The 26,322-nt window shown below is 35.9% G+C and overlaps 1 protein-coding gene across 4 annotated transcripts; it reads right to left on the bottom strand.

Moving 5' to 3' along the window:
- Nucleotides 1-17,759: 17,759 nt before the first annotated feature.
- Nucleotides 17,760-25,641, bottom strand: LOC134839093 (innexin unc-9-like). Of its 4 annotated transcripts, none has more exons than XM_063854521.1 (7): nucleotides 25,343-25,641; nucleotides 20,989-21,122; nucleotides 20,502-20,588; nucleotides 19,878-20,164; nucleotides 18,522-19,311; nucleotides 18,162-18,263; nucleotides 17,760-17,977 (listed from the first exon to the last, which is right to left on the bottom strand). In XM_063854521.1, exons 2-7 carry the CDS (start codon nucleotides 21,106-21,108, stop codon nucleotides 17,954-17,956), a joined length of 1,410 nt encoding a protein of 469 aa, XP_063710591.1. In that variant the 5' UTR covers nucleotides 21,109-21,122; nucleotides 25,343-25,641; the 3' UTR covers nucleotides 17,760-17,953. The 4 variants fall into 4 exon arrangements, with proteins under 4 accessions (XP_063710591.1, XP_063710588.1, XP_063710589.1 ...); XM_063854518.1 differs by lacking the exon at nucleotides 25,343-25,641 and adding an exon at nucleotides 24,116-24,975; XM_063854519.1 differs by lacking the exon at nucleotides 25,343-25,641 and adding an exon at nucleotides 24,116-24,974 and having other exon boundaries at nucleotides 18,537-19,311.
- Nucleotides 25,642-26,322: the final 681 nt, after the last annotated feature.

Below are 26,322 nucleotides of genomic sequence, written 5' to 3'. Positions count from 1 at the left end.
ATACGGGAAGGGACTGTTTTGAACACATTTTGCTTCGTTATTGTGTACAATATAAGGTCACGCATTCATATTCAGCCCTGATAAGACATAAGACAACTAAAAACTGAAAACTTGAAATCTGTGGGTAGGGTAGGGGAAAAAAGCCATTATGATTGCGGTAAAATTGTTTTTGTTCCGCCATTCGTACCGAAAGTAACGGAATATTTCTGCTCGGGGTGGGTTTTTTTCTTCAGACAATTTCGACTTTTTAACTAGCATATTGAGACGAAACTTTTAGTATCATCCAAAAAGTATTGTTGTCTTGGCTTAAATTTGAAAAGATATTTCATATGTGATAAAGATTGCCATTTTGGGACAATTAAGGCGCGATATATTTTGCGCCACTAAAGCGTAAGCGGAGATTTAATCCGTCTTAGAAATCGATCCAAATTAGTTGAGAAAGCTTATTTGCCATAATTGCTTTGCTAACAGCAGCAAAATATATGACTTTGTACTTTATATGGCGTTTGGGGGGATGGTTTTTGCAAAAAATGCCAAATTCCAACTTTTTTTCATCTTATTCTAGGGTCTTTCCCATTATAGCCCACAATAAATTATAGCCCCCCAACCTTTCCCTTTATAGCCCCACCCGAACGTTCTAATTATATACACACTATCCGTAATGATTTATACTGCTATATATACTGAAATGTACGGAACAAGAGTACGGAACTGAACGGAAATGTACGGAACTGAAAAGTATAATTGATTCTTAACTAGCGGAATTCATTTTTGCAAATACTGAAAAAACAAAAAACTGGCAGTGTTCGAAGAAATAATGAGAATTATTGGTCAATTCCACAAACATATTGATGATGCGAATGTGTAATAAAATGGTTGAAATAACATATACAATGTAACCATACTTAAATGTAAACATTGAAATTAAATATTTCATCTGCCTATACTATAATTAAAAAACCTTTGGGGGTCTATAATAGGAAAGGTTGGGGGGGCTATAATTAAATTTAAAATAGTCATGTTATTACAACTCCATAGACCTTAGAAGGAAATCAGAATATTCAGGGTTTCGCCCTGATACGAGCAGTTTTCATCAACATTGGAAGTCAAATGTGAGGGTGATGGAAACGAGCTTATCTTTTTAGAGACTGTTTTTTAATTTTCCTAATAAAATACAGCCGATCTTCAAGTTTTTATAAACTTTTTATTTTAAAACGTGCGCAATATTAACCAGATTGCTCGTATCAGGGCTAAGACCTGAATGTTCCGACTGCCTTTTAAAGTCTATGAAGTAGTAATAACATGAAAAAACTAAATGTAATAAAAAAAAAGATTTTTTTTTAATTTGAGATTTTTTGTAAAAGCGATCTCCCATACGCAATATTAAATTCATGTTTCGCTCCTCCTAACAATTAATTCAGGGCAAATAAGCTTCCGTCAGCCGATTTGACGGATTAAAACTCCGCTTACGCGTAAATGACGCGAAACATATCGCGCGTTAATTGTCCTGGATCTGCCAAAATGGCAATCTTTAAACTCCCGTAACTCTACGGAAAAAGATCAATATCTTTACGAGAAAAATCTTTTCAAATTTAAACTAAGGACAACAATACCTTTTGAATGATATAGAAAAAATTCCGACAAAATTGTTAGTGAAAAAGTCCAAATTTGTCTGAAGAAAAAAAACCCACCCCGAGCACAAATATTCCGTTACTTTCGTTACGAAAGTCGGAACAATAAATTTTTCTCTGACGTAAGGTTTATCAAAGAATGTAGAGTTTTCTTCAAAGACAATATTAAGCTAATGACATTACGAGGCCAAACTGTGCACTGGATAGGCGCACAATTTTGTGTCTGTATTTTCCTGAATTCCTTAGCCAAACCTTTAAACATGTTTCAAATAGTCTGTGGATTCCACTTACAAATTTTCCGTGGATTCCGCGTACAAATACCTGTAACGTAAGTTTTGTCGGCACATTTGTTGTGCCGCGAATTCCGCAACAAGCGAATATAGTTAGTTGTTCAGGATTCCGCAACTGTAAGTGGATTCCACAAAATGTAAGCGGAATCCGCATATGTAGGCAGATTCCGCAAACTGTAAGTGGATTCAGAATGATGTTTATTACTGAACTTGCATATGAACAAATAAAAGCTAGAACTGGAGTTATTATCTAACGCAATGCGGAATTTAAAGGCAAAACCATTTTCAGCGGAATCCACAAACAAATCTCAAAACATTTGTTAACTAAATCGGTGAATGTCACCTTTTAGTATTTTGGAAACACAACACCGAATGAGTTCAATTTTTGGAGTCATTGGGTTGAAATTGTATGGAAATACAACACACAGCATATCGCCGAGTTAGGTCAGTATTTCTGATTGCGTCAACCCCAAATACTGATTTTGGAAGCTTAACACCGAACAAAATTCAATATTTGTAGTCATTGGTTTGAGAGTGTTTGGAAACACAACGCAAAGCATATCGCCGAATTAGGTCAGTATTTGAGATTGCATCACTATTTGGGATCGAGGTTCAGACCGAATTAGGTCAGAGTTTGGGATCGGTAGGTCAGTATTTGGGATTGCATTAGTATATGGGATCGAGGTTCAGATCGAAGTAGGTCAGAATTCAGAATTTGGGATCGGAGTTCAAAAGATCAGTACTAGGGATCGAAGTTGAGATCGAAGTTGACAGGATTTGAGGTCGAAATTAGTTTGACAGGAATTGAGACCAAACGGTTGGTGTTTCAACTGGTAGTTGATCAATGTAGTAATTGAGATTGATTTTTCTGGTGACCAGTAATTAAAATATGTAATTTTAAACGCTATAATACACATACATATATGTAAACGGAATCCGCAAACAAAATGCGGATTCCACTTACAATTTGCGGATTCCACTTACAATTTGTGGATTCCACTTACAGTTTGCGGATTCCACTTACAGTTTGCGGATTCCGCTTACAGTTGCAGATTCCGCAACAGCTCAATTCAACTATAAACATGTCTTTTTATTTGTTCGTGGTTTGCACAAAATGTTCTGAATTCCGCAAATACGGTTGCGGATTCCGCAATTTCGCCTATTTATGGAGCGATATTGAACGGTACAGTGTTTTAGGTATTTGTTTGTGGAATCCAAAGCAGCAAAGAAGATCAAAAAAGTAGCAAAGTTGCGGATTCCGCGACAAATCTGATTTTGGCCTGTTGCGGAATCCGCTTACAATGCACAGAATGCACAGTTTGGCCTCGTAATGGAATTTTTTTTTAAAAAAAGAATGAGCCTGTTTTCCTAGATTGATTCATGAACGATGAAGTACTCAACCTACCAGCAAAACTTATTTAATTTATATGGGCGCCTGAGCAGTATTGCTTGTTCAGCGTCCAAGTGGTTTGTTATGTAGCGTAATGTTGCAAACTAATTATATTACAGTTTGTACTTTTAGAGACTGTATAAGTTAACCTCTTCAACCGGAAGAGCTTCTGTTCCTCTTCAAGTGAAGGGTGAGAGATACTATCAGTATGAAGTGCAACCGGGCTACTTTTTTTTCGACGGGAGAACTTACGTCATACCCCACGGGTGGCTGCTCACTAGATCACCTGTGAAAAAAATGAAGACTTTCAGCAGGTACAAGCATATACTCAAACAAGATGCAGAGAAAGATCCACTCAAACACTTGACGGCCGGAATGATTCAGGTAAAAAAGCATAGGCTCAGAAAATTCACTAAATTCAAATGCCCGGGTCGAGATCCCGCTCAAAAGCCGCTCAAGATATGGGCGATTTGAGCGGTTTTCCAGCAAGATTTGAGCGGTTTGGGCGTTTTTTTTGGAAAAATTGCTCAAACCGCTCAGATCTTTGCATAAAAAACCGCTCAAAAACCGCTCATTTCTTGCTGTGATTATTGAACGGTTTTTCAAGCAAGATTTGAGCGGTTTTTAAGCGGTTTTTTGAGCGGTCTTGTAAGGAAAATTGTTTAAAACCAACAAAAAGGCCTGGAAAGGTAATGTGACGCTAAGATGCAGTTGAAATACTACCCGGGTTGACCTCCATAAACCAAAAATGCTTATCTTACATTTCCCCAAGCCGAAAATGCTTATCTTACAATTTCTTACTTCAAATGTATAGAAAAATGCTAATCATACAATTTTCATACAACTTCAAAAAACCATTGAAAAAAGATTCAATATAGTTTCTTCGGCTATTTGAACCAAATAAAACGGTCTGGTAATGAAAAATAACTACGTTTATTTTATTGGAAAAAAATTGTTATCCTACAATTTCCATATATGAAAATTGTATGATAAACATTTTTTCATGAAAGGCAAGATTTTGTTTGAATTTAAAAGGCAAGATTTTCTTTAATTTAACACAACATGTGGTGAATTCAAGAAAATTGGATCTTTTTACCAAAATATGCTGGTTTAAAAAATTTCTTGAATATTGAAAAATCTTGAGCTTCGGAGAGCAGTTTTAGGGTGCTATCTTTTTCTTCTCAAAATTAGAGAGTTGATTGTTTTTACAAAACATTTCTATGACAATAAGGACGGTCGGGAAAAACTCAAAAAAAAATATTTGAATTCAGAGTTTACAGAATAATTGGTAACTTATTTTTTCCCATAATTCGAATAATTCTTTTTCATTCATAAGCTTTCACGATTGTTTAGCAACTGCAAAATATGAGCATTTGAACAACTCTCATCAAACTGAACATTTTTTGTGAACAATTCAATATATCAAATCTTATTGCAATAAGTGGAGGCTGAACAGAAAAAAATTTCATCAACTACGGCCAACAAACAACAAATATAAGCAAAAATCGAAACAACAATTATTTTTGTTCAAGTTTTAGTTCCTAAGCTTAAAGGATTTTTTTAGAGAAACGTTTTTGCTAAAAAGTGACCCGAAAAATTCCATATGAATTGACTACATTATAAAACAGACGCATAGTAAGCCGCGCTAACATCTTTCGCCCCCAAGGGAGCAGCAACGGGTGCGAGTTTTACGATCGGACAAGTATACTCGCCGGTGGCCGATCTAATTACGGCGGACCGCGCTATGCCGTCGTTACCGTAGTTCAATGACCTGACTCGCGCCAACGCGTAATAGCCTCTTGGACTATTGTCCTCAATCATCCATACGAGATCTCCATTTTTCAAGTGTGATTTCGGGAAAGAAAGCAATTTCGCTCGTTTGCTAAGCATTGGTATGTACTCAGATTTTGAGTCAACAAGTCCATATGGCATTTGCATAGGATTGCGCTCGGGAGTAGCGCTTTCGATGATTGAAGTTTTGCTCGAAATCTAGTGCCGGAAAGCTAACTGCGCGGTGTCCAAGTAGGAAGTGATTCGGCGTTAACGCTTCGAGATCGTTCGGATCGGAGGATACGGGCTTGAGCGGAAGGTTGTTCAGAGATTGCTCAAATAAACAAAACGTGGTTATGAGGACTTCTTCAGTGAGTTTTTTTGTTCTCAGAACGTCATAAAAAGTTTTATTTTGGTGCTCCGGACGAGCCTTTCCCGTACACCTCCATAATGAGGAGCACTGGGCGGATTGAATTTCCAGGCTAGGCCTTTCTGAGCAAGCAGAACAGGTGCATGGCAATTCCAGTTCTCGATGCACGAAATCAGCTCTCTGGCCGAGCCAACAAAATTCGTAACATTGTCCGACCAGATGACAGAAGGCGTTCCCCGCCGAGCATAGAAGCGTTCTTCTCCAATTACACAAGCGCTCTATTCCCCGCCGAGCAAAGAAGCGTTCTCTTACATTGACGAAAAAACCTCTAGATGAACAGCACGTGTCGTCATACATGTGAATAAGAAGCTCCAGTGTTTCTCTCAGCTTCGTCGAATCGTTACGTGGAACGGGCCAAAGTAAACTACTCCGCTGATCGCGAACGGCGGTTTTCGGTAACCCAGTCGCTCGAGCGGAAGGTCAGCCATCATAACACAATGTCTGCTCGGCAGCAAACTTTGCTCTTTGAGTAGGAGTTTTTTCTTTGTAGACGCTACATGACCAAATGGCATGTCTACCGTTGCAAACATCACAAGGCGGATACTGTTGATAGGGCTTTTTGACAAACGCTTTTGAATTAGACGACAAAATTTTCGTCACTGTTTTAGAAGCGCCAGCGTTGGCCTGATTTTCTGGATTTTGATTCTTGGGAGTGTTAGCGAGCATTCGCTCATGCGCCTCTGCTTTTTCTGCCAGCCAGTCGTTGAAATGTAGCAAAGACGGTTGGTAAAGAGTCTTTTTCACTGTGTGAAGAGCCCATGATTCCTTCATGTTGGGTGGCAGTTTAGCTAATGCTTGGTTCAGCAAAGCAACACCTTCCAAATCCTTGGGTATAGGAGAGTGACTTGAATACTCCAACAAGATTTGAGAGAGTAGAAGCGAAACTTATTATGCTGTCGGATTTATGAATCTTGAATGGTGGGAAACAATTTAGTGTGTCAAGATGAGCGTTCACTACCGTTTGCGTTTGGCCAAATTTTCAAACAGGAGTGTTCAAGGCACTTTTATACATAACACCCAAATACGCAAATTCGCAAATACGCTTTTTGGATTTCTCAGTAGAAAGAGTTTTCTTGTATGTCAACCTGACGTGATCACTCAAACGGGTGGAGTCGGCAGCGCTTACAAACTGACCGAACCATTCTTGCCAATGTAAGGGATGACCGTGGTGTCCAGACAATTTCCATTCTGGTGGCTGATCTTTACGGTTCATGGTAATAATCTCAGCAAGATCTTCGCTAGTTAGAGACTTTTGTTCGTAAATTGGCGGATAGGGCGGCTTGTTTCGATCAACGTGATTGTTGACGTCAATGTTACAATAAATGAATACTCCATCTCGGGGATCCGGAAACTGGTTGAGCAGCGTTTCAGTATACCCAGACTCTGGCTGGTAGAAGACGGTTCCACCACTGGTTAATGGAAAGTTCGAATTCGTATAACCGAAAGAAAGTAGAGTTTGGCACGTATCCAATTTTGACTTTAGACGACGGTTGAACTAGAGTTTGACTCTGGCTAATTTGCGCGGTTTGAATTATATTTATCAGACGTTTGCGGAAGATTCGGAATGTATTGAGTGTTATTTTGGAATGTAACTTTCAGATCTGGATTGAAAAGTATTTCTGATTTTGGTTTTATATTCAACCAATGGGCTAGTCTAGACAGTTATCACCGGTTGGAAAGATGGGTTAACTGAGTTAACGCGGAACGATTTAAGACCAGCCGCACTCGGTGTTGGTTTGGTTTTAAGTGCAGAGTGACTTTCTTTGGTTGTTTTGTTAACCCCGTTTTCTGTCCTTATCTTGCGGCTAGACTCTCCTCGGGCAATTCTAACGAACTTGACTTCTCTTTCAAGTCTTCAAGAATCGCATTTTCAGTTCAGGTGGCTTCGGCCATTTTAACTCAACCTCTTTGGCCAACTCTACCAGTTCTAATAGGATTTTCGGCTGTTTCAAGCGAGGCTTAGCTTCATTTTGTTGCTCTATTTCTCCACGGCGCAAGGTTCAGCTCTCGACTTCTTTGGCTAGAAATCATTGACGCAGATAAATACTTCGAAGATTCCATAAGACTTTTATGTGATGTGGTTGCAAAGTTTCGCGATTAAAAACTTTCAAAGTGGCCGAGGGTCTGTTTGGCGTTAAAATATTGTCGGGCTTTACTCAGGATTTCATCGTTTTTGTGTGTTAAAAGGCTGCTTTGTCGGACATTCGTGGGGTTAAAAAGAAGATTTTTTTTTATTTTTGGAGACGGTACTTTCCGCGCATTCCTTACAACTTTGCAGCCATTTTTGATTTTAACACTATGGTCTTTCCTTTCAATTCCTTATATATAGCTCTTTATCAAGCTTAAATCTAGCTAGCGTGAGACGCTTGATCTCATAGGCAAGATAGGACGCTTTTGCTGACGGAGATGAGGGACCGTTCGCGGTAAGCGAAGATTGGTCGGTAGCAAAATAACAAGTGATTTCACTGAGCGTCAGACAATCCCTGGGAGCTAAATCCGGGGTAAAAATTTAGCACAGTGTAATTAACTCCAGAAAATTCTGGCTGAAAAAAGAATTGCTATGAGCAACTTTATCTGGCCTAGTAACCTAACGTTATTAGACAAAAGATGCTAGAAACTCAATAAATTCAATTTCAAATATATTGAAATAAATTCAATTGACAAGGTAAATGAAAAACTAAATTCGTTTAAAATTTATGCACAGGCTTTGAAATAAAGCGGACAATTTGTTTTATGGGGATTTTCTGGGCGGCCAGTTTAGTTTGCTTCCTTTTGAAAGTTTTTCGTTGATTTTTACCATACTTTTCGTTCAACTTTTTCAACAATGGTTTTCAAATTTTGGTTGTGTCCTAAAATAATGGTTAGAATTTTTACTTCGAGACGAGGAAGTTGATGCATAGGTTTAAATTGCTTTTGAATGTTTTTATCTTTTGCATTTTTTTTTCGAGATACAGTATGGTTTACAATTGATTTAGTTAAAAGGGCAGATTCCTCTAAAACGTAGAGATTATTTCTGTGCCCTCTCGGTGGCAATAACTAGTTGCAGTTATTCGGTTTCTATAATTGTTTAATATTTGGTTTAATTGCAGAGCGGACAAACATTCAAATTTCTTGCTTTTATGCTTACTTAGAGAAATGTTGAGTAAGTCATGCCACAAAACAATATCAAAACAAGAATCTAATTGTGGGTTAAGAAAGTCCTTTTATGGCTAAACAACTTCTTTGCAATTTATTTCTAAGCTTTCGGGATTGAGCTTGTTTTGCAGAAAAAAGAGCGCTGGCTCCTAAGTTGGAAACATTTATAGTTGTGGAGAACGCTATATTAGGTTATTTTAAGGTAAGCTTAAGATTCTTAGAAAAAAAATAATGTATGACAAGGTCTTTGGGTGAACTGTAACTGTACAATTGCGTCTATGTGTGCACGGTACTGCACATCCAAAGATTACGGGCTAAGGCCGTTCGTTTACGGACTGAAACGTAAACGGGTGCGAACGGAAGTGGACAAGTTGAGTTTATTGATCTGAAAATCAGACAACCCCTAGAATTGAAACTCGAGGTAAGGATGCAATCCAAGCCAACACACACAACTACGCCAAAGAACGGGCAGTGACTTTGGGAGCACGTCTTTGAGATCGATAGGCGACGTTTTGCTATCGGACCGATTCAAAAAAATTGGTACTAGTAAGGTCGAGTTGAGTGAATTGTTATAAGTTTCAGACAACCCTTAGGCGTAAAACCTGAGGTAAGAAATCGGCTTAAATAACTCATTCAACAAAAAGAAAGTCGGGGCGGAGGCAGCAAATTTTAATTTTTTAGAAAATAAAAATCAAAATTTTGGTGTTTTACTACGTTCTGGGCAAAAAAAATTGAATTTTGGATCAAAACGTGTTCAAGGTACTCAAAACTTTTTCTACTTCTCTTAAAATTTAGCTTTGAAAACCCTTTTCAGTTCTTTCTAGGTTTTTTTAGAGTTGTTTTTGTTCAAGTCATGTTAACGAGTAATCTACAATTAGGGCAGGTTTTGGTTCGATTTGTACTCAAAGTTCATTGTAAAAAAGTTGTACAGCAATAAAATTGGACTAAAATTTAATGTTCTTACAATTTTTTGACTGTTTTTTTCCTTGGAAACTTTTGGTCTTCGATATCTTGATTCGCCTTGTCTCTGGCACTATTGTCGCTTCCTATCTTTGAAGGGTCAATAGGGTCCTCCTCTAGATCATTGCAGACGTAGAAGAATCACGGCATCAATTACACTCTTAGGTCCACTATAGTGTAAGTGCGTCAGTGGAGGTTGGAGAGGGGGGACTGCAAAGGGAAAAGTAACGTAATTCCAAGATAACGTAAAAACTTAATAAAAAACGCCCTTTTTTCCCCAAATTAAACCCTTTTTTCCATCAGATTTCTCTTTGTTTACTCTTTGTTCATTTTTCCCGACCATTCTCGCGGCACCAAAATGTTCCTATGACAATAAGGACGGTCGGGAAAAACTCAAAATAACATTTGAATTCAGTGTTTACAGAATAATTGGTATTATCTTTCCCCATAATTCGAACAATTTTTTTTCATTCATAAGCTTTCACGATTATTTAGCAACAGCAAAACATGGGCATTTGAACAACTCTCATCATACTGAACATTTTTTGTGAACAATTCAATATATCATATCTTATTGCAATAAGTGGAGGCTGAACAGAAACAAATTTCATCAACTACGGCCAGAAAACAACAAATTTAAGCAAAAACCGAAACAAGAGTTATTTTATTCCACGTTTTAGTTCCTAAGGTTAAAGGGTTTTCTTAGAGCAACATTTTTGCTAAAAACTGACCCAAAAATTTTATATGAATTGACTACACTATAAAATAGACGCATAGTTAGCCGCGCGAATACAAGAAGCTCAATAATTGATATTTTGATCTTGAGTTCGAATTTTCTCCAACAGCCTGTTGGCTACGCTTTATTTTAATAATTGTTCCGTAAATCTAACAAACAACTTGGCTCTGTAAAAAATACTCTGTGTTATGTTCGGCTCTTTTTCAGTTTTTCACTTCTCGTAAAATTACAAAACAAAACTGTTAAAAAGTTGTTCAAACGGTTTTTTCTTGTAATGAAAAAGGGAAAAATTTGTTCACTTCTACTTGCTGAAACGTTTTAATGAAAATTATAAAATCAAAAGTCATTTTAAGAACACTTTCATATGTTGAGTTTCAGAAAAAATAAGACTACACTGTCCTAAGGAAAATAATGAAATGAATTTCTTTGATAGTTTCTTTCAGGCACTTTTCGAGGAATTTGGTGCCCCGAATTTGAGAACAAGAATCAAAAAGTCTACAGTTTCCGAGGTTGTTGAAAAATGCTAGTCAAACAATTCCATACAATGAAAACTTGCAAACCATTTAGATTCAGAGGATGGATAGGATACAATCAGGACACAATCAGGTTTTACGGAAATAGCCAGAATGATTGAGTTGTGAACCTTAGTGACAAATCTTTTTTTTGCAATTTAAGTCTTAGTTGCATGCTTGAGAATTAAAACCTCATAAAATTTTTTTTGCTACAGTGGCTGTGATTTTTTGCACATCAACCCACTATTCGTGATACTTTTGTTTTTACTGTTCTGAGCTCATAATCACTCAACTGGCTTCATCTTGAAAGTAACCCTTGGTTCGTTTTAGTCGTGGTTATTACCAGATAGCAGAGGGCAATGGAAAACGAGAACATTGCGGCCGAATGCCGATTATCTTCAGAGATACAACGAAATAGTGTATCCAGTACGCTGGCACGCATACCGACTCATCTTAGATCCTCACACTTTATTCGAAGTGTTTCACTCCCATGTGGCGTCGTTGCTTTTGATTTTGGATGACCTTCGGAGTCCGGTTAGAAAATGGCCGGATTTTGACGACATTAACCAGAAGTTCGAGATTTTTATGTATGTTGTGCAAACTAGATGCCTTCTTGGGTATTACCATGGAACTGCGCCGCCTTTTTCATTTCTAGAGAAACTGTCATATATAACAAAGCCTCAATAAAGTCAGTGAACAAGTAAAACGAGTTTTACACTATAGATGTTTTTTTTTAGAAATTAATTGGCGCAATTTTTAAAACAATTGGCATCGAAATCAACACGTTTACTCGTAACAGGGCAAAACCCTGGATTAACTGACTCACTTTTACCGTATTTTAAACAGTTTTGGCGAAAAAAAACCACATTTTTTTAATTCATTTTTTAAATTCGAATCAATTTTTTTTAATTCATTTTTTTCAAAGCTATGTCCCCAAGCGCAATTTCAAATACAAGATTTTAATTTTGCGTTTGTTCGCGCAATCATTGCATCAACGAAAACTTTTTTGCAATTTTCCTATACCAAATTGGTGGTTAATTTGGCAGTTTTTAACAAGGCTTATACGAATAATCAAAGCTGATGTTTTTTTCTGAAATTTTGGGCTCCAATTTATTCCAGATTTTATTTTTAAAAATCCGTTCAAATTGACAAGTAAAAAATTCAAAATTTTTCTGGCAAAAAAATTCACACCAAGCACAAAAAGTTTGTTACTACAAGAGATTGATCATCATTCAGATTATTTTTAAAGCAAAAGGTTTTTAAGAGTAATGAACGAGTACTCTTATATAGGTCTTGGTATTTTTGTACTTTTTTATTTGAAAAAAAAATCTTCAAGTTTGTTCACACTCAATTTTGATTTTTTTATGAATGCCTTTTGATTTCTTTTTAAGTTCAAATCATTTCTTTTGTTAAAAAGAAGGCAAACTATCAAACAGCAAAATTGTAACGGTCACGAAAAACGTGATCAGCTTCTAATTTTGAACCTGGAATTTAATTATCACCCAGCGAAAAAAAAATTTCAACTTTTGATCTAGTTTTCTCGAATTGCGTAATTTTTATCAAAAAAGGGTTAAGAAAATTTGTTCGCGAGAATCAAAGAGCCTAATGGGCATATGTTTTTTTCCTTAAAATTGGAAGTTTGCAAGTTGAAGCTTTTTTTCAAATAATTTGTCAGTCTTTTTCTCAATATGTCAGTCTTTTTTCAAATAATATGTCAGTCGTTTCCTTGCGTTCTTTACTCTTTTCGATTTTAAAGTTGTCTATGTTTTTTTTCTAGTAAGCAATAAGCAAATTGAGGTAAACAGTTTTTTTTACAAGCTTTTGACAAATGATTTCTTAGCTTACAGTACTGATACTTCTTTTTTGCATTCAATAGTTGTTTGACTTTTTGTTCAGATCAATTGCATAATTTTTTCATCTGGTGGTTTAATGAAAAATACCTAATCCTAGCAGAATTTTTTGTGAGACTCACAAAAAGTGCTTACGCTTTTGATATCTATTATTTTGTTGTCAGTATAAAATTTTGTCAATAGTTTTCTCAACTTTGGCGAATAAAACGCCTTCAACGCCGTCTTTTCCTCAATTTAAAATTATTTTGGGGGTAGATTAGGGTTCTTCTAGTGCAAAAACCCTAATCTACCAGAAATTAGGAGCAACTTTGTTAGTCATTTCAATGACCGCTCATATAGGAGAATATCTTCTAAGAACTTCTAAGCAATTGTTGAGTTGTATATCTTGAATTACACCCCCCTACCTCACACCACCATCATTTTTATGGTGTAACGAGTAGTTTTACAAAGTTAGAATGAAGACCAAATATGTCTGGCATAGCCTAATTAGTCCGCATGTAAATTTTCAATTAACGTTCGGTCAATGTGAACAGTATATTTACTACTAAAAAACTGCAGGTGGGGGGAAGAGGAAAAAGAGCCGAACTTTGTTATAAATATCACAGTCAATAAAAACAAACAACTTCTTATTTTGCCGACGCGGGCAAAAAAAGCTCAAACATTGGTAAATACTTCCTTCAACTATTGGTGTTGGAAACAATACAAGTATACTTTCTGCGAAACTTATCTAAAGCCCTATATTTGTTGACTGCACTTCAACTGGTGTCGAAAAACTTATGATGAACGAAATAATGGCCTAACTACTAATGCAGTCAAAGTTAAATTTTAAGTGTGAAAAATTGAGTAGTGTGTGATATCAAAAAGACCAATTAGCTTGCCCTTATTCAATTTAGAAAGATTTGATAATGCGGGATGATTTTCCACGATTCAATAATTCTAAATTCAGCATGAAACTCTAAATTATTCAATTGTGCATGCAACCCGCGGGGACCAAGAAGTTCCAGATATTAGTATCCGTGAGGAAATATTCTTTTGGAAATTGGTCTGAACAAAAAAAAACTAGTCTCTATTTTTCTCACAAAAGTTGGAACAAAAAACAGCAACCCGCAAAGAAGTCCCATAGATAAGAATCAATTATAATGGATTTTCATGGTCTGTCTCCTTAAAATTCTTTAAAAAAATCGATTCTAATGGGTTATTAAGCGATCAGAAAACAAATAAAGTAGAAATCAAATTAAATCTAATATAATCGATAATACTTCACACAGGATCCCATCATTCTTTTTTCTCCACTACCACCATCTCACCTCCCCGCCATTACCCCTTACTTACATTTACTGTAAGAATACGTGAAAAATACCGTACGCGTGCCCCTACCCCCGTAAAACGCACACACACCTTTAAGAACCCCTCACCTTACAGATTTTTATGAACCCCCAAAAATTTAAGTGTCGTGTGAAGTAGGTGTGTGGGATGAAGGGAGTTGTGTGTGAGTAGGTGTGGGAAGTATGTGGGGGTTATGTGGGGGTGAGGGTAGGAGGGGTGGCGTAGGTAGGGTTGGGTAGGTGAAGGGAGGGAGGGTATGTGCGAATGTATGATTTTGCTAATTTTCACTAAATGTGAACAGATGGATAAATCGAGTAGGCTGTGATCAATGCAGAAACAGCTAAAAAATGTTGCAGAAAACTTGGAAAAAGAAAGAAAGAAAGAAAGAAAGAAAGAAAGAATTTATTTCTTCAGACATACAAATACATTTACAAAAAAAATCAAACAACTTAGGCAATTAAATTTTAGTAAACATACGAACTATCTGAAGAAGATAGGCTAAGGGAAAATAAGATACCCACTATATGTCTACCCAGTATATACTGACTGAGACATAGAACGTTAATGTGTAAATATAGATAGTTATTTAAGCAGCAAATATTTTTTAAAGTAATTGGAAAATTTCATATTTTTTTTTTTACAAAAATGGCGTTTTCTGGAAAACCAGCAATTTCTGGAAGGTCATATTTTTTGAGTAGAATCAGAATCTCAGACGGGTCTCTGGTAGCATCCAGCTTAAGCACTGATTTTTGAAAAGGAAAAAATCTATTATTTTTATTTTTTCTAAAAGTATTTCTTAAATTTCAAAATTAAAAAAAAAATGGCGTTTTCTCGAAAAATAGCAACTTCTGGAAAGTTATATTTTCGGGGTGGAATCAGAGCCTCAGATGGGTCTCTGGAAGCATCCAGATTAAGCACCGATTTCTTATAAATATTGGATTATAATCGGTTGCGTGGTCTCAAAGTGAAACTATAATCGATTATAATGCCTACATTTTGACCACAAAAATTGATTATAATCAATTATTATCCAAGAACCTTCATTGCGAGAACATAACAGTCCAAAGTTATATAACAATTAAGGAGAGATTGGCCTCAAAAGACAGATCACAAAAATAAATTTATCAACTTTTTCAAGATGCAATTAAGCAACTTAAAAAATATATTGTTTACATGTCTAAAAATCAGACAACAAAGTGCTATTTTGTTCCAAGCAAGTGCTTTTCTGGATCAATGTTACATAGATTAAACAATCAGGTCTATATAAGATATTCCTTAATAGAAAGTTCTCAGCGGCGCTTCAACAGGTTGAACTATTTTCTGCGCTTGCTCAAGTTGGTGCTCTTTCCAAGATCAATTTTCTATATTGTTTGGCTATTGCACAACTTGGAAAAAATTTATTACGATTGTTTATTAATCTACAGAACTTTGCCTTGATTGAAAACAAGTTTGATATCAACTTGAACTTAAAAATGCTTTCACGGCTAAAAAACGTTGCGGAAAACTAGGGCACGGTATGCAAGTATCTTTGAAAGACAGATTTAAAGCTCAAGTTGGTTAACCCAATCAGGGGCCACGCGCAAAAATTAGAGTACATATCAAACATTTTTATAGGTTAATTTCGGCTCGCTCAAAAATTTTTCAGATCAACATTTTATGGAAACCCGACACATATCAAGAAAAAAGAGAAACCATGTAATTCAATGGGCTACGAATTAACTTCAACAAAAATTCTGGATAGCTGGCACAGATTTGTTTTTTGCTAGCTTGAATTTGAAAACCATTTTTCACCAAGTGAAATATACGATAATTTCAAAATATTTTCTAAATTAATGTCAACTGTGATGCTACTTCATTTAAAATTAGAATGTACAATTTTGAACACTTCTTGTAAAATTTCTTGGGATTTACCAAAATCCAAAGCATTCATGAAAAAGTGATGAATGTTTCTTTCGTCGCATCTTTCTTGAAACATCTTCAGAACTTGTTTGCTAACTTGATCACAGCTCGCGTCTTTTTTCAATCCGGGGAAGATAGACTTGAGGTCAATTTGGTGCAATTTTGCCGCAAGCACATCTTGTTTTGTGAAGAACAAAAACACTGTTTTGTTTTCTAGTTCTTTTTGATTGATAACGGAGTTGAAACTTTTGAGCGCTGCTTTAAGCGAACACTTATGATGATCCGTATCGATTTGACTAATGTCTACAAAAAACATTGCGGCATTGCATGATTTCAGCTGCTGGGATTTCGGCTGTCGGAACTCTGAAACTTCGACAGTTAAGGTCTTCGGTTTATTGATCTCAACGTAGAGCGTTTTGTGTTTTTCCAGACATCCGTAATAGCGAATGATGTCCGTATCAGTTGGAAGATATCCATCGTTTCCGATTTCTGTGCACCGTGAGCAAAACAGATCTAAAGAGGTGTCTCGCCAAACTGGGTTGTTATGGTACATTTCTTGGAACCTTTTTTCGGACCAGAGCGTCTTCAGAGCTTCTTGTGTATGATTACACAATGGAATATATGGTCTTATTTTGATCTCTTTATTTATGCAATATTGCATGAATTGAGTGAATGGTTTTCGATCATCGCTCTCAAGGCTGTTCAGATAAGACCAATTTTCCAGAACCAATTCTAAACTCTGTTGCAAAATGTATCTGCGAATCAACCTTCGGTACTCTTTGCGATCGTCTATTGAGTACCCTTTGCCCAAACTTAGCTGCATATGTTTCTTCAAAGTAGTCTTCCCGGAGCCGACAAGACCGATTAGCAGAATATTGACGTCAGCTTTTGACTGCTCGGCAGACCTCGCTGACTCAATTGCTTCTAGCGACTCTTCACCTTCCAGATTTTCGACATCAGAAAGCAAACTTCCTTGTTTTTGAGGCCTACAATTTTTTGAATTTATATTTTGAGATGACTTTTGGAACACGTTTTTGTTTCCTGAGTCCGCTGGCTGATTTGAGTATGTTTCAAATTCGTCAACAGCTCCAATAATTTCGACTTGGTCACTTGTCGGCTGAGAGGTAGCGTCGTTTTTTGCATGTTTATTTGCACTAGCTGCGTCTTCGTCCACTGTTTGATGTCCATTAGGCGTCTTATTTGGTTTTTCTCGATTGTGATTGGATACGAACTCAACGTCAGATACGTCGTCTGTAATCGGCTCCGTTGCCTTGTCATCGCGTTTCTCGTCGATAATATTTGAATCTTTTTTATCTTTATCAGTTGAAGTTTCGGAAGAGTTTTGTAAATTTTTTCTTGAGCTTGTAGACGCGCCCATTGTAATTAAATTTGCTTTTCTGAACAAGTCACTAAGGCTTTTGCTATTGTAACCGTGACCAAATAAATAAATTTATATTTATTCCTTTTTTGGTTTTTCGTTATTTTGCATTTGCTTTGGTTGCCAATGGTCGCCGACGATGGTTTTCTTATTCAGACATCGACACTGGGTACAATAAAAACAAGTAACCAAAACGCTTGGAACAATTGGAAAAGGATCACTGTTTGGAATTTTGAAATAGCGCAGATGTCTGCACAAAAATGGATCCATGTTTATGAATCGTAAAATTCAACGAGATGGATCACCTGGCATCATTTTTATTGTCGCAGGCAACAAATTTCAGGGCGAAATTTTATGAAGAAGACAAAGCAAAACTGTTCTTACTTTGCGAAAAACGGAAATAATTAAAACTCAATTGAAAATGATGTTACCCAAAAATATATACACTCAAATCATCGAAGCATTTTAAATTCAGTTACAAATCAAATTTAGGAAAAAATTTTTGACATCAAAACTAAATAAAATTGTGTTCATCACAGATGGTCAATTATATAAATGAGTTTTTTTGTGATTATACAAAAACTATTTCGTAAAACTATACAATAGGATTGAGAAGACAAGAGGAATCTACACAAGTAATTGACATCTAGGATTGCTGGATCTCAGGACCCTAAAAAGGAATGTTCAAAATCTAACTAAAGAAATAAAAACCTGATAAGATAGATCTCAAAAAATCATGATTGGTGTATCTTTTCCTGCCATCTTGCAGGTATCTCGTGAGGCTCTGAAATCTTCGACTACTCAGGAGCTCAATGAAATGTAAGAGTGCAGTGAATATGTAGAATTTAGAGTACCTTGATCATGCTTTCCGGGCTCCCCGCTAGAAACATGGGCGGTGGTATGTTCGGCGGAGCTTCTGGTTTGAATCGAGGCTCGTACCAATTGGTGTCGTTCGGCTGAAAAGGTAAAAAAAAACTTTTTACAAAAAAAAACAATTTTCGTTCATTGTCAATAACTGTAATTGTTAGACGCTCAGTTTTGACCAGGCTTCAATATTTATTTTAATTTTAGAAGCCAATAAGATTTTAGATTTCTAAACGTTCAAAAAATAATTATGGATTAAGCTTCTCTGGTTTTATGGCCATCAATACCTCGTGGTTAAGATAAACTAATTATCGGTGTTTGATCAACAAGTATTAATGTTGTAAACTAACATTTCTGCATCTCACCTCCAAGTGAAACGGCTGCATGTTTGTCGTGTGATGCAGGTGGTTCATATGCTTGCGTGAACAAGTACTCTCCGCCGACGGATTCAGAGAAGTTTTCGTCAGCTCGGGTAACCTCTCGGTATGTTTTTCCTTATAGTTATCCCACAACTTCGCCACGAGTTCCGACGTCATCAGAGTGTTCGTGTTCTTCGCCAGCAGCCGAATGATGAAGACGCCGTCGGGTTTCAAGTAATGGTTAACAAACATCGCGAGGAGCTTCCGATGTTCGGATCTGTCGTAGCGGTCCATGAACTTCAAATGTTTCTTGATATACAGAATCCTATCGACTGCGAAAATTAGTTTGAACGCCCATTCTACGAAGTTAATACACGTGCAGATAGTGATTATAACGAGCCACCACCAGACAAAGAAGAAAATCATCTCATTGAACAAATTCACAGGTAGTACACACTGAACAGTGTAATCATGAACGTTATGACCCATGACTCGGATGCTGAAGTCACACATCGTTATTCGTGGAAATCTTCTCGAAGTTTGCCACGTTACGCCATTTATAAAATCCAGCAGCGCTGCCAAACCATATAAGGAATAGCGGTCTCCGAGGAATTCGTTTAGCGCGACTAGTTGGACAATCCCGTTGAAGATGTAGATGAACTTTGAGAATAGGTAGAAAAGCCCGAGGTAGGTCCCGTTGCGTCTGTTACACGTGACGCAGACCATCTGTTTGCACTTGGGCCAGCAGCCTCGTCGGTATTCACGTTGACTGCCCAAGTACCTGAACCAAAAATGAATACTTGAACTTTTATGGCATAATTAATAAAACTTAATTACCTTAGTAGGATAAATTAAAAGCAAACTTTTGGCGTGCAAATTTTTTGAATCATCTAAAAATAAAAAAAATTAGACTGAAGTGTTAAGTTGTCAACCACATGCTTACTTATTTTGGATCTACTTAACAATCCCCCCTTATTGTATCTACTAAAAAATCTCCACCCCTTTAAATAAAAACAGTAAATTCGCACTAGAGTGTTATATATAAGTTCGATTTTTGCTGCATACTGATTGGTCAAAAGTCGCTGCAAGTAATCTATTTAACAATCAAGAAAGGGGAATTGTTAAGTCGATCCCTTGTATCCATCTTTGGCTTCAAAACTAGTTTTTTTTGTAAAATTTATCTGTTTTTTTACTCCATATGAGAGTTTGGACCCCCCATTGATTTAGGGGGATATTGTTCACTTGGTCATAATTTCAGTACTTTTTTTTCTAATAGTCGAAGTGGTGTGGGGACTGGGGGGGGGGGGGGGGGGGTGTTCCGATATTTCTGACATAGAGTCTTCATACCTGTCGAGATGTTTGGCAATGTGTTCTATCGTCTTGTCTCTCACTTCAGAGCTGACTGCATTCTCGAATGTGGTCGCAGTCACCACTATGTTGTCAATATCCAGGCCACTCCTCTTTCCAGCAGTGCGCCACAGTTTGCGCGGCATGTAGAACAGGAGGGACATGGCAGCCAGGGCCAGAGGCACCCACTGGTAGTAGGTCACGTATGAGCCCTGTTTCTCGGGGGTGTCTTGTCTGATGTAGGGGGTGTTGAGGGGGAGGAAGTAAGTGTTGGACACCCAGCAAATCTTTAAAAAGGATCATAAATCTGGTCAAATCATGGGTATAACTACCCGGATACTCTTACTTCTTAAAGACCCTCAGCCATGGCCCTTAAAACTCGGAACTCTAGAAAATATACCAAAATCTATAATAAAAAAAAATCGAAAGTTGGTTGCATTATCTTTTAAACGACCAGCAATGGTTACTTTGCATACTTTTGACAGTTTTCACTCTGAACTTTTCTTTGCACTTTACCCTTTGAACTTTTCTTTTTGAAAACAAAAAAAGCATATTTAAATTCACTGACAAATGGTAATTGGGATAAGACGATTAAATAAAAAGACTAAAAATAACAGGTTTTACGTGGTTTGTGTATTCGATCCATGCATGGGAGAAGTGATTTGGAGCCCAACACTGAATCGGTTCACCCACGTACTGTTTAGTCGTCGTCTGAAATGTGCAATTAAGCTTGTTAAAATGGTCCAAAATGAACTTTTGTACTAATTGTCAATTGAAAATTAGAAGTGAGTAAGGTTATTAGCCATGCATCAGAAAAAATTTCTACTTGTTAAGAGAAAAATTTCGTTGTGATGCAGTGGCTGTGCTCTGGTTTTTGTAAAGCCTATTTAAACCCTCAGCGTGTCATAATTTCTTTGATCTCCTTTTTTGATATGGGGCTGATAAGTCTGAAGATAATTCGAAAAAAAATTCTCAACGAAAAAATAGAATACGTTAATTAAAAAGATAATTAAACTATAGCTAACCCATTGAATTGGTTATCAAGTAAAAAACGGTAATAGATCCTCAAAAACACTTGATGATCAAATTGTTTGAAGAAAAAATTACTCACCAATATAGCGAAAACGATGAGCACAATGGGAGTGTATCTGTGGTTGAGTCTGTCCACGAAGTCCCCGTCCCCAGTTCCAGTGATCTGGGAGATGCCACTGACCAGACGCAGCGGGAACATGATCAAGTGCTCAACTACACAAACACGGAATATAAAAAACTTTATGAGCCAGATTACAATTAGTATGGTCGTTGTCTTGAAACGTGTCGTTGTTTCCAGGTGTCTCGTGCGCGAGTAGAAAATATTTTAATTTCAGGTGAACTAAGAAAACTTATTTATGTAAGATTAAAAATAAGTAGCAACAATAGGACGCAAGTTATTTTGTGCAATTAGATAAGATTATTTTATTTTTCTATCTTCACTTTTTTTTGAATAAAATCACGCAAAATCACATTTGAAAATTACACCCAACTTTTGAACTTTATTTCAATCTCGTTCCTCCAAAAAAATATTTAATAAAAAAACTTTAGAGAAAATTGAGTCTTCATTTTTGTTTGTTGCCCATAGTTTTTATTGCAATGATTACTGTGCGCGGAACATATTGGGCTACTCGCAGAAAACGACCAGCTTTTCGTTTGTTGATATCGGTAATCATTTAGTTAGTTCTCTCATCTGTTTGTTTTTATAATATGTCTCATTGTTCCGACCATTTAAAAAATGTGGAGGAACTTTGTATTCGGATGTGTTTAATTTTTTAAGGATGACCACTTAGGCAAAAAAACTTGCTTGTAATAAAAAGAAAACTAGTTTTGGAAGCTTAATTAAGCACTTTCTTTGCCATAAAAGTTTTCATAGAATTTAAAACTTTAAGTGCAAAAACTTAGGATAAATTTTAGAGGTTTTTGTTTATATTTTTCTACTTCATTTTTTCAATTATTGTAGACAATTGTAGTGCTTTATGCCTAATGCACTATTTTTTTACCTGTTTGTATTGTTCTTTTAGCACAACACGCAAAAAAGCGACCCTAATTTGAAGATAAACTTTTTTTTGTAGTATTTTACGAATGTGGTCGACGAAACATTGTGTGCTACTTGCACAGCAATCTGCTACCCTGATTGCTTTTTGTGACTGCTCCTTACATTCTTACATTTCTTCTATACCTAATCTATGAATAATATTTTATTTTCTGTGAAAAACTTCAAACTAAAAGCGATTAGTTTTTGCAAAAACACTCAGAACAAAAACTCAACGCTTTAAAAGTTTGTGTTTTAATATGATCTAGATGAATTTTATAATTTTTGCCCTCTAATCATTTTTTTTATATTAAAGCAATTGTTCTTTTAGATCAAATGTTATGTGACTACTAAAAGATAAAAAGCATACTTGCGAACCAAAAAAAAGACTTGGCCATCACTAATTTTTAGTCTTAAGTTAAAAATCAAAATTTAGACTGGAAAAACTTATAATCAGTCACCAAGACACAGTTTTTGATTTGTTTGAACATTACCTTTCGCAATCTCAACCCAAAAACGCAAGAAACGAACTGCAACGCATTTGTCTAAAGTTTTAACCATTTGATAAGCTAGCAAAATTGTGAGATTAAAATTCCAAATACTTTATAAGACTCATGGAACTCATTCAATTTTTTGGTAAATAATTTGAAAGACTACCCAATACTTTTAAATTATTCTCAAATCTAATACAGGCTAAACTTCTCAGAGAAACAAAAAGGGTAGCCGGTTACTAACTTTAGTTGAGAAAAACTAATTTTTCATGGCTTAAAATAAGCATAAATAAGCTATTGTAAGCCTACACGCTTGCCTTATTAGCTCGAAAATAGCTCGAAATTAGACGAAAAATCGAAAGAATAAACCAATTTTCTTGACGCGATTTTTTTAATTTTGTAGAGTAGCAAGGATTTGTGGCGTACCCTGGGTTGTACTTAGATAGATCAGCATCGCTGAATTATTGATGTCTTAGTTTGATTGCTGCATCAGTTGATGGCTCATTGTTTCAGCGATGCTTCATTATTGTTCAGGAATTCATATTTAGCGGACAATCAATTAGCAAGGGTTTTTAAGGATGATTGTCCGCTGGGATGTAAGGGTTTTTTCCATGCTCATTTTGACAAAAAATCTCATTAAAAACTAACTAATGCTAACCACATATTACAATGTGATGATCTTTCACAGGAAAAAAGGTATAAGAGTAGCTGAAATGGGAATGTTTCGTAGCAAAAACCTAGTTTCGTAGCAAAAAATAGTTTCTAAAGTTTCGTTTCTTCGAACCTCGAGAACGCTAACATGTGAAATTAAACTATATTGCAAAAAAATTAAAGGGATTCACACGAAACTTATGGTTTGAAGTATAAAAACTCTTCTGAGGCGATTGTTGCTCAAGCCATTGTTAACCTGGATGAAACAAGTTTTGTTTAATTAAAAATCTCACGAACAATCAAATCATTGATACATTGCCTATATACAAACATAAGACTTTATACTGATTGAACTGATTGTAAATTTTGCAGTGAGTTCAACCCTGGTCAGGGTAGACTTTTTCTTGACAGTTTCAATTTAGTCTACTTCAGAGAATAGTGAAAGTTTGCATTTTAAAAATTTCAGAATATCCCATGGTCAAACATTTTTCTCAGTGGCATGAACTTTTTCATTCGTAGATTAATCTTTCAAAAAATTACGTAACCGGGGTAGCAATAAGCTTTTCTTGATTAAGCTTAAGTTTCTTCTCCCTTCTCTTGTTTTTATTCAAAAATAGCTCATTAAATAACTCGATTATTGTTGAACTTTGTTCAAGAGTTCCGACCAAGGTTTAAATTGAAATTTTTAATTTTCTGAATTTTTAAGCACACTCAAAAGATAATTTTTGGTCGGACTTCTGTAGAGTGCATTCAAATGTACCATAAAATGTTTCAAAAAAAAATTACGTCTAGGTTTCGAGAAAAAAAATCTTTTCTTTCGCTTGTCTCAATTTTTGCTAGCAAAAGTATCTGAAAGCATTTTTTTACGTGCCTGGACAAAGTAAAGCTCAATTTTGAAAGTGAATTTACTCACACTTCCCTATGTTTGCGAGTTTCCAAGATGACCACAAAATAAATTAGTTAGTGAAATTAACGGAAGAGGTAAAAGCAATTTAATCAATGATCTAAATTAACTAATGAAAAATTTTTACCTTCCATCAAATACTTTCTTTTGGGATTTTCATTGCAAAAAAGGTAGCGTTTGTAAAAAAATGAATAACTGTCATTTTTGCGCTAAATGATTTATTTCGTACGAAAAATGCTTGCCCTGTTTCAAATGTAATGGTATGTAAATAGACTATAAAATTTAGCCCTAAATCGATAAAAGCTGCTCGTTGAAATATGAAATGGATGGTTGACAAGACGATGGATGTGTAATAATACAATTTACTCCCAAATCGGTAATGGCCAGATATTGACCACGTCCAGAAAGTAGTTAGGGTAGTAAATTTTTATCGGGTCAAAAGACGTTCATCAGTGGGCTATAGGGGTAATGACGAATGAGCAGAGCAAAAAATATTCTCAAGTTGAGTTCAACTTGTAGTTAAAGAATTCTAAAAGGTCCCTTGAGATTTCACAGAAAACAATTGGCAGATATCTCGCGACAGATCTAACTGAAAATCTTTCAAATTGAGACCAGAATTATCTAAGTAAACTCTTTCCGGATGACCCACGCGTATAAAAAACGGTGCTCTGGAAAATTCTGGCGTCAGTTTTATTTTGAAAATTAATCTAAGTAGATGTTTTTATCAAGTACAAAAAGAAATCTGAAGTTTTTCAATAAGGTTAAAGTGGGCCCAACGGTGCTTTGGGAATTGGGGAATTGATTTCAGTTGAGCTTGAAAATGCCGAAAGAATTAACTACTTTATAAAATTTACCATTTCGCCAAAAAGACTGAGCAATATTTTAATTCCTGGGTTCTTAAGTTTTTTCAACAGGTTTAATTGCATTACTAGTTATTTATTCAAAAATATGCAAAGCTTGCATTTATTTCAGTTCGAGCAAAATCGGTTTATCTTTTTTAATTCTACTACTAATCGTAAAACTGAAAACAGTCAAAAAAGTATTTTCTAAAACCGGAAATGAAGTTTCAATAAATAAAGCGCGTTCGGTGTAATTTTGCGGTAGTATAATTCTCTAACCAGGACAAAAGCAGCGCCAAAGTTTCACACATTCCTATACTTACAACGGGTAGTAACGGCATTATCTAAAACTGCGTCGATACATTTAAATTGAAAAACACTGACAATCAGACAATCATTCAGCAAAATTCAATAGCTTGTTTGCAGACACGCCGCCGTGTATAAAAAGAAGAAAAACTTGGGTTTTTGAATAAAAAACTGTTTTTTTTTAAAGGTAAAACGTGATAGAAAATTACCTGGTGTCTAGATTAAACCGCCGATGTGTGCGTCATACAGAGCTACAATTCTGCCGAGATTGAATTGTTGTAATCGAAACTGGTTCAAATCTTTTAACGAAGCTTATTAACAGTTTTTCTGCAAAATTTTTTGTTCCGAATTTTAAATCCACAGTATCACGCTGGGCTTTTTTGTTCTTTGCCAGAGATTGAGATAACTGAACAGAATATGAGTGATTTCAAAAAAGAAGGGTGGAAATCTTTTTTCATTTACTCGTATACTCTTTATTACATAATAGCGACCTGAAATCGTTTAAAATCGACTGGTTCCTTCCGGTGTAAAACACCTTTTAATTGACGGGGCCGGAAAAAATTGGAAACAGATTCCCTGGAGGCTGTGTAGTTTTATTGCCAACGAATGACGGGAGAGTTTAGACCGATTGACAGCCATAAAAATAAACAATCCGCCTGTTAATCTCCTCTCAGTCATAATGCAAATGAGAGATTTAGGATGGAAGAAACCAATTTTCTTTTTCATCAAATTTTTTATTGCAGACTCGTTTATCGGAAGATTTAAGTTTAGTTTCGACAAAAAGACATGTAAGAGACATAATCTGTTATCTTTTTTTTTGTAAAATTCAACGGCAAAACTCATTTTTGAGGTTTCAATCAGCCTACATAATTTTTTTAAATCAGAAACAAATTTTTTGATAATCGCATGAGTTTTTCCTTTCGTTTTAAAAGATTTCTCCTACATCTCAAGTCAATTTGGAGAAGATATGTTTTGCATCTATTCGCGCCCTATTTCAACCAATTAGTTTTTGTAATTTCAATTTGGGATGATATCTGAGCCAGACTGATGTGCCGCACTGAAATATGACTGGAAATGAAAACGCAATATTTTTTAGTTAATTTCACAAATTACTGAAAAAATTTTAAAAATTTTGAAGAAAAATTTTCCCGAGCATGACTTTCCTGAATAGCTATTTTCTTGTAAGCAT

The sequence above is a fragment of the Symsagittifera roscoffensis genome, chromosome 2 (assembly GCF_963678635.1).
Source record: "Symsagittifera roscoffensis chromosome 2, txSymRosc1.1, whole genome shotgun sequence".
Lineage (NCBI taxonomy): Eukaryota > Metazoa > Xenacoelomorpha > Acoela > Convolutidae > Symsagittifera > Symsagittifera roscoffensis.
The sequence above is the reverse complement of the archived record's forward strand: the minus strand, read 5'-3'. Positions and strand labels throughout refer to the sequence as shown.

Excerpts from the sequence above, each read along its gene's own strand:
- LOC134839093 (XM_063854518.1), bottom strand. Across the intron at positions 20,589-20,988 it reads TCATCGTTTTCGCTATATTG|ACGACGACTAAACAGTACGT; the intron begins GTGAGTAATTTT and ends TGCACATTTCAG. Across the intron at positions 19,312-19,877 it reads ATTGCCAAACATCTCGACAG|GTACTTGGGCAGTCAACGTG; the intron begins GTATGAAGACTC and ends TTTTTGGTTCAG.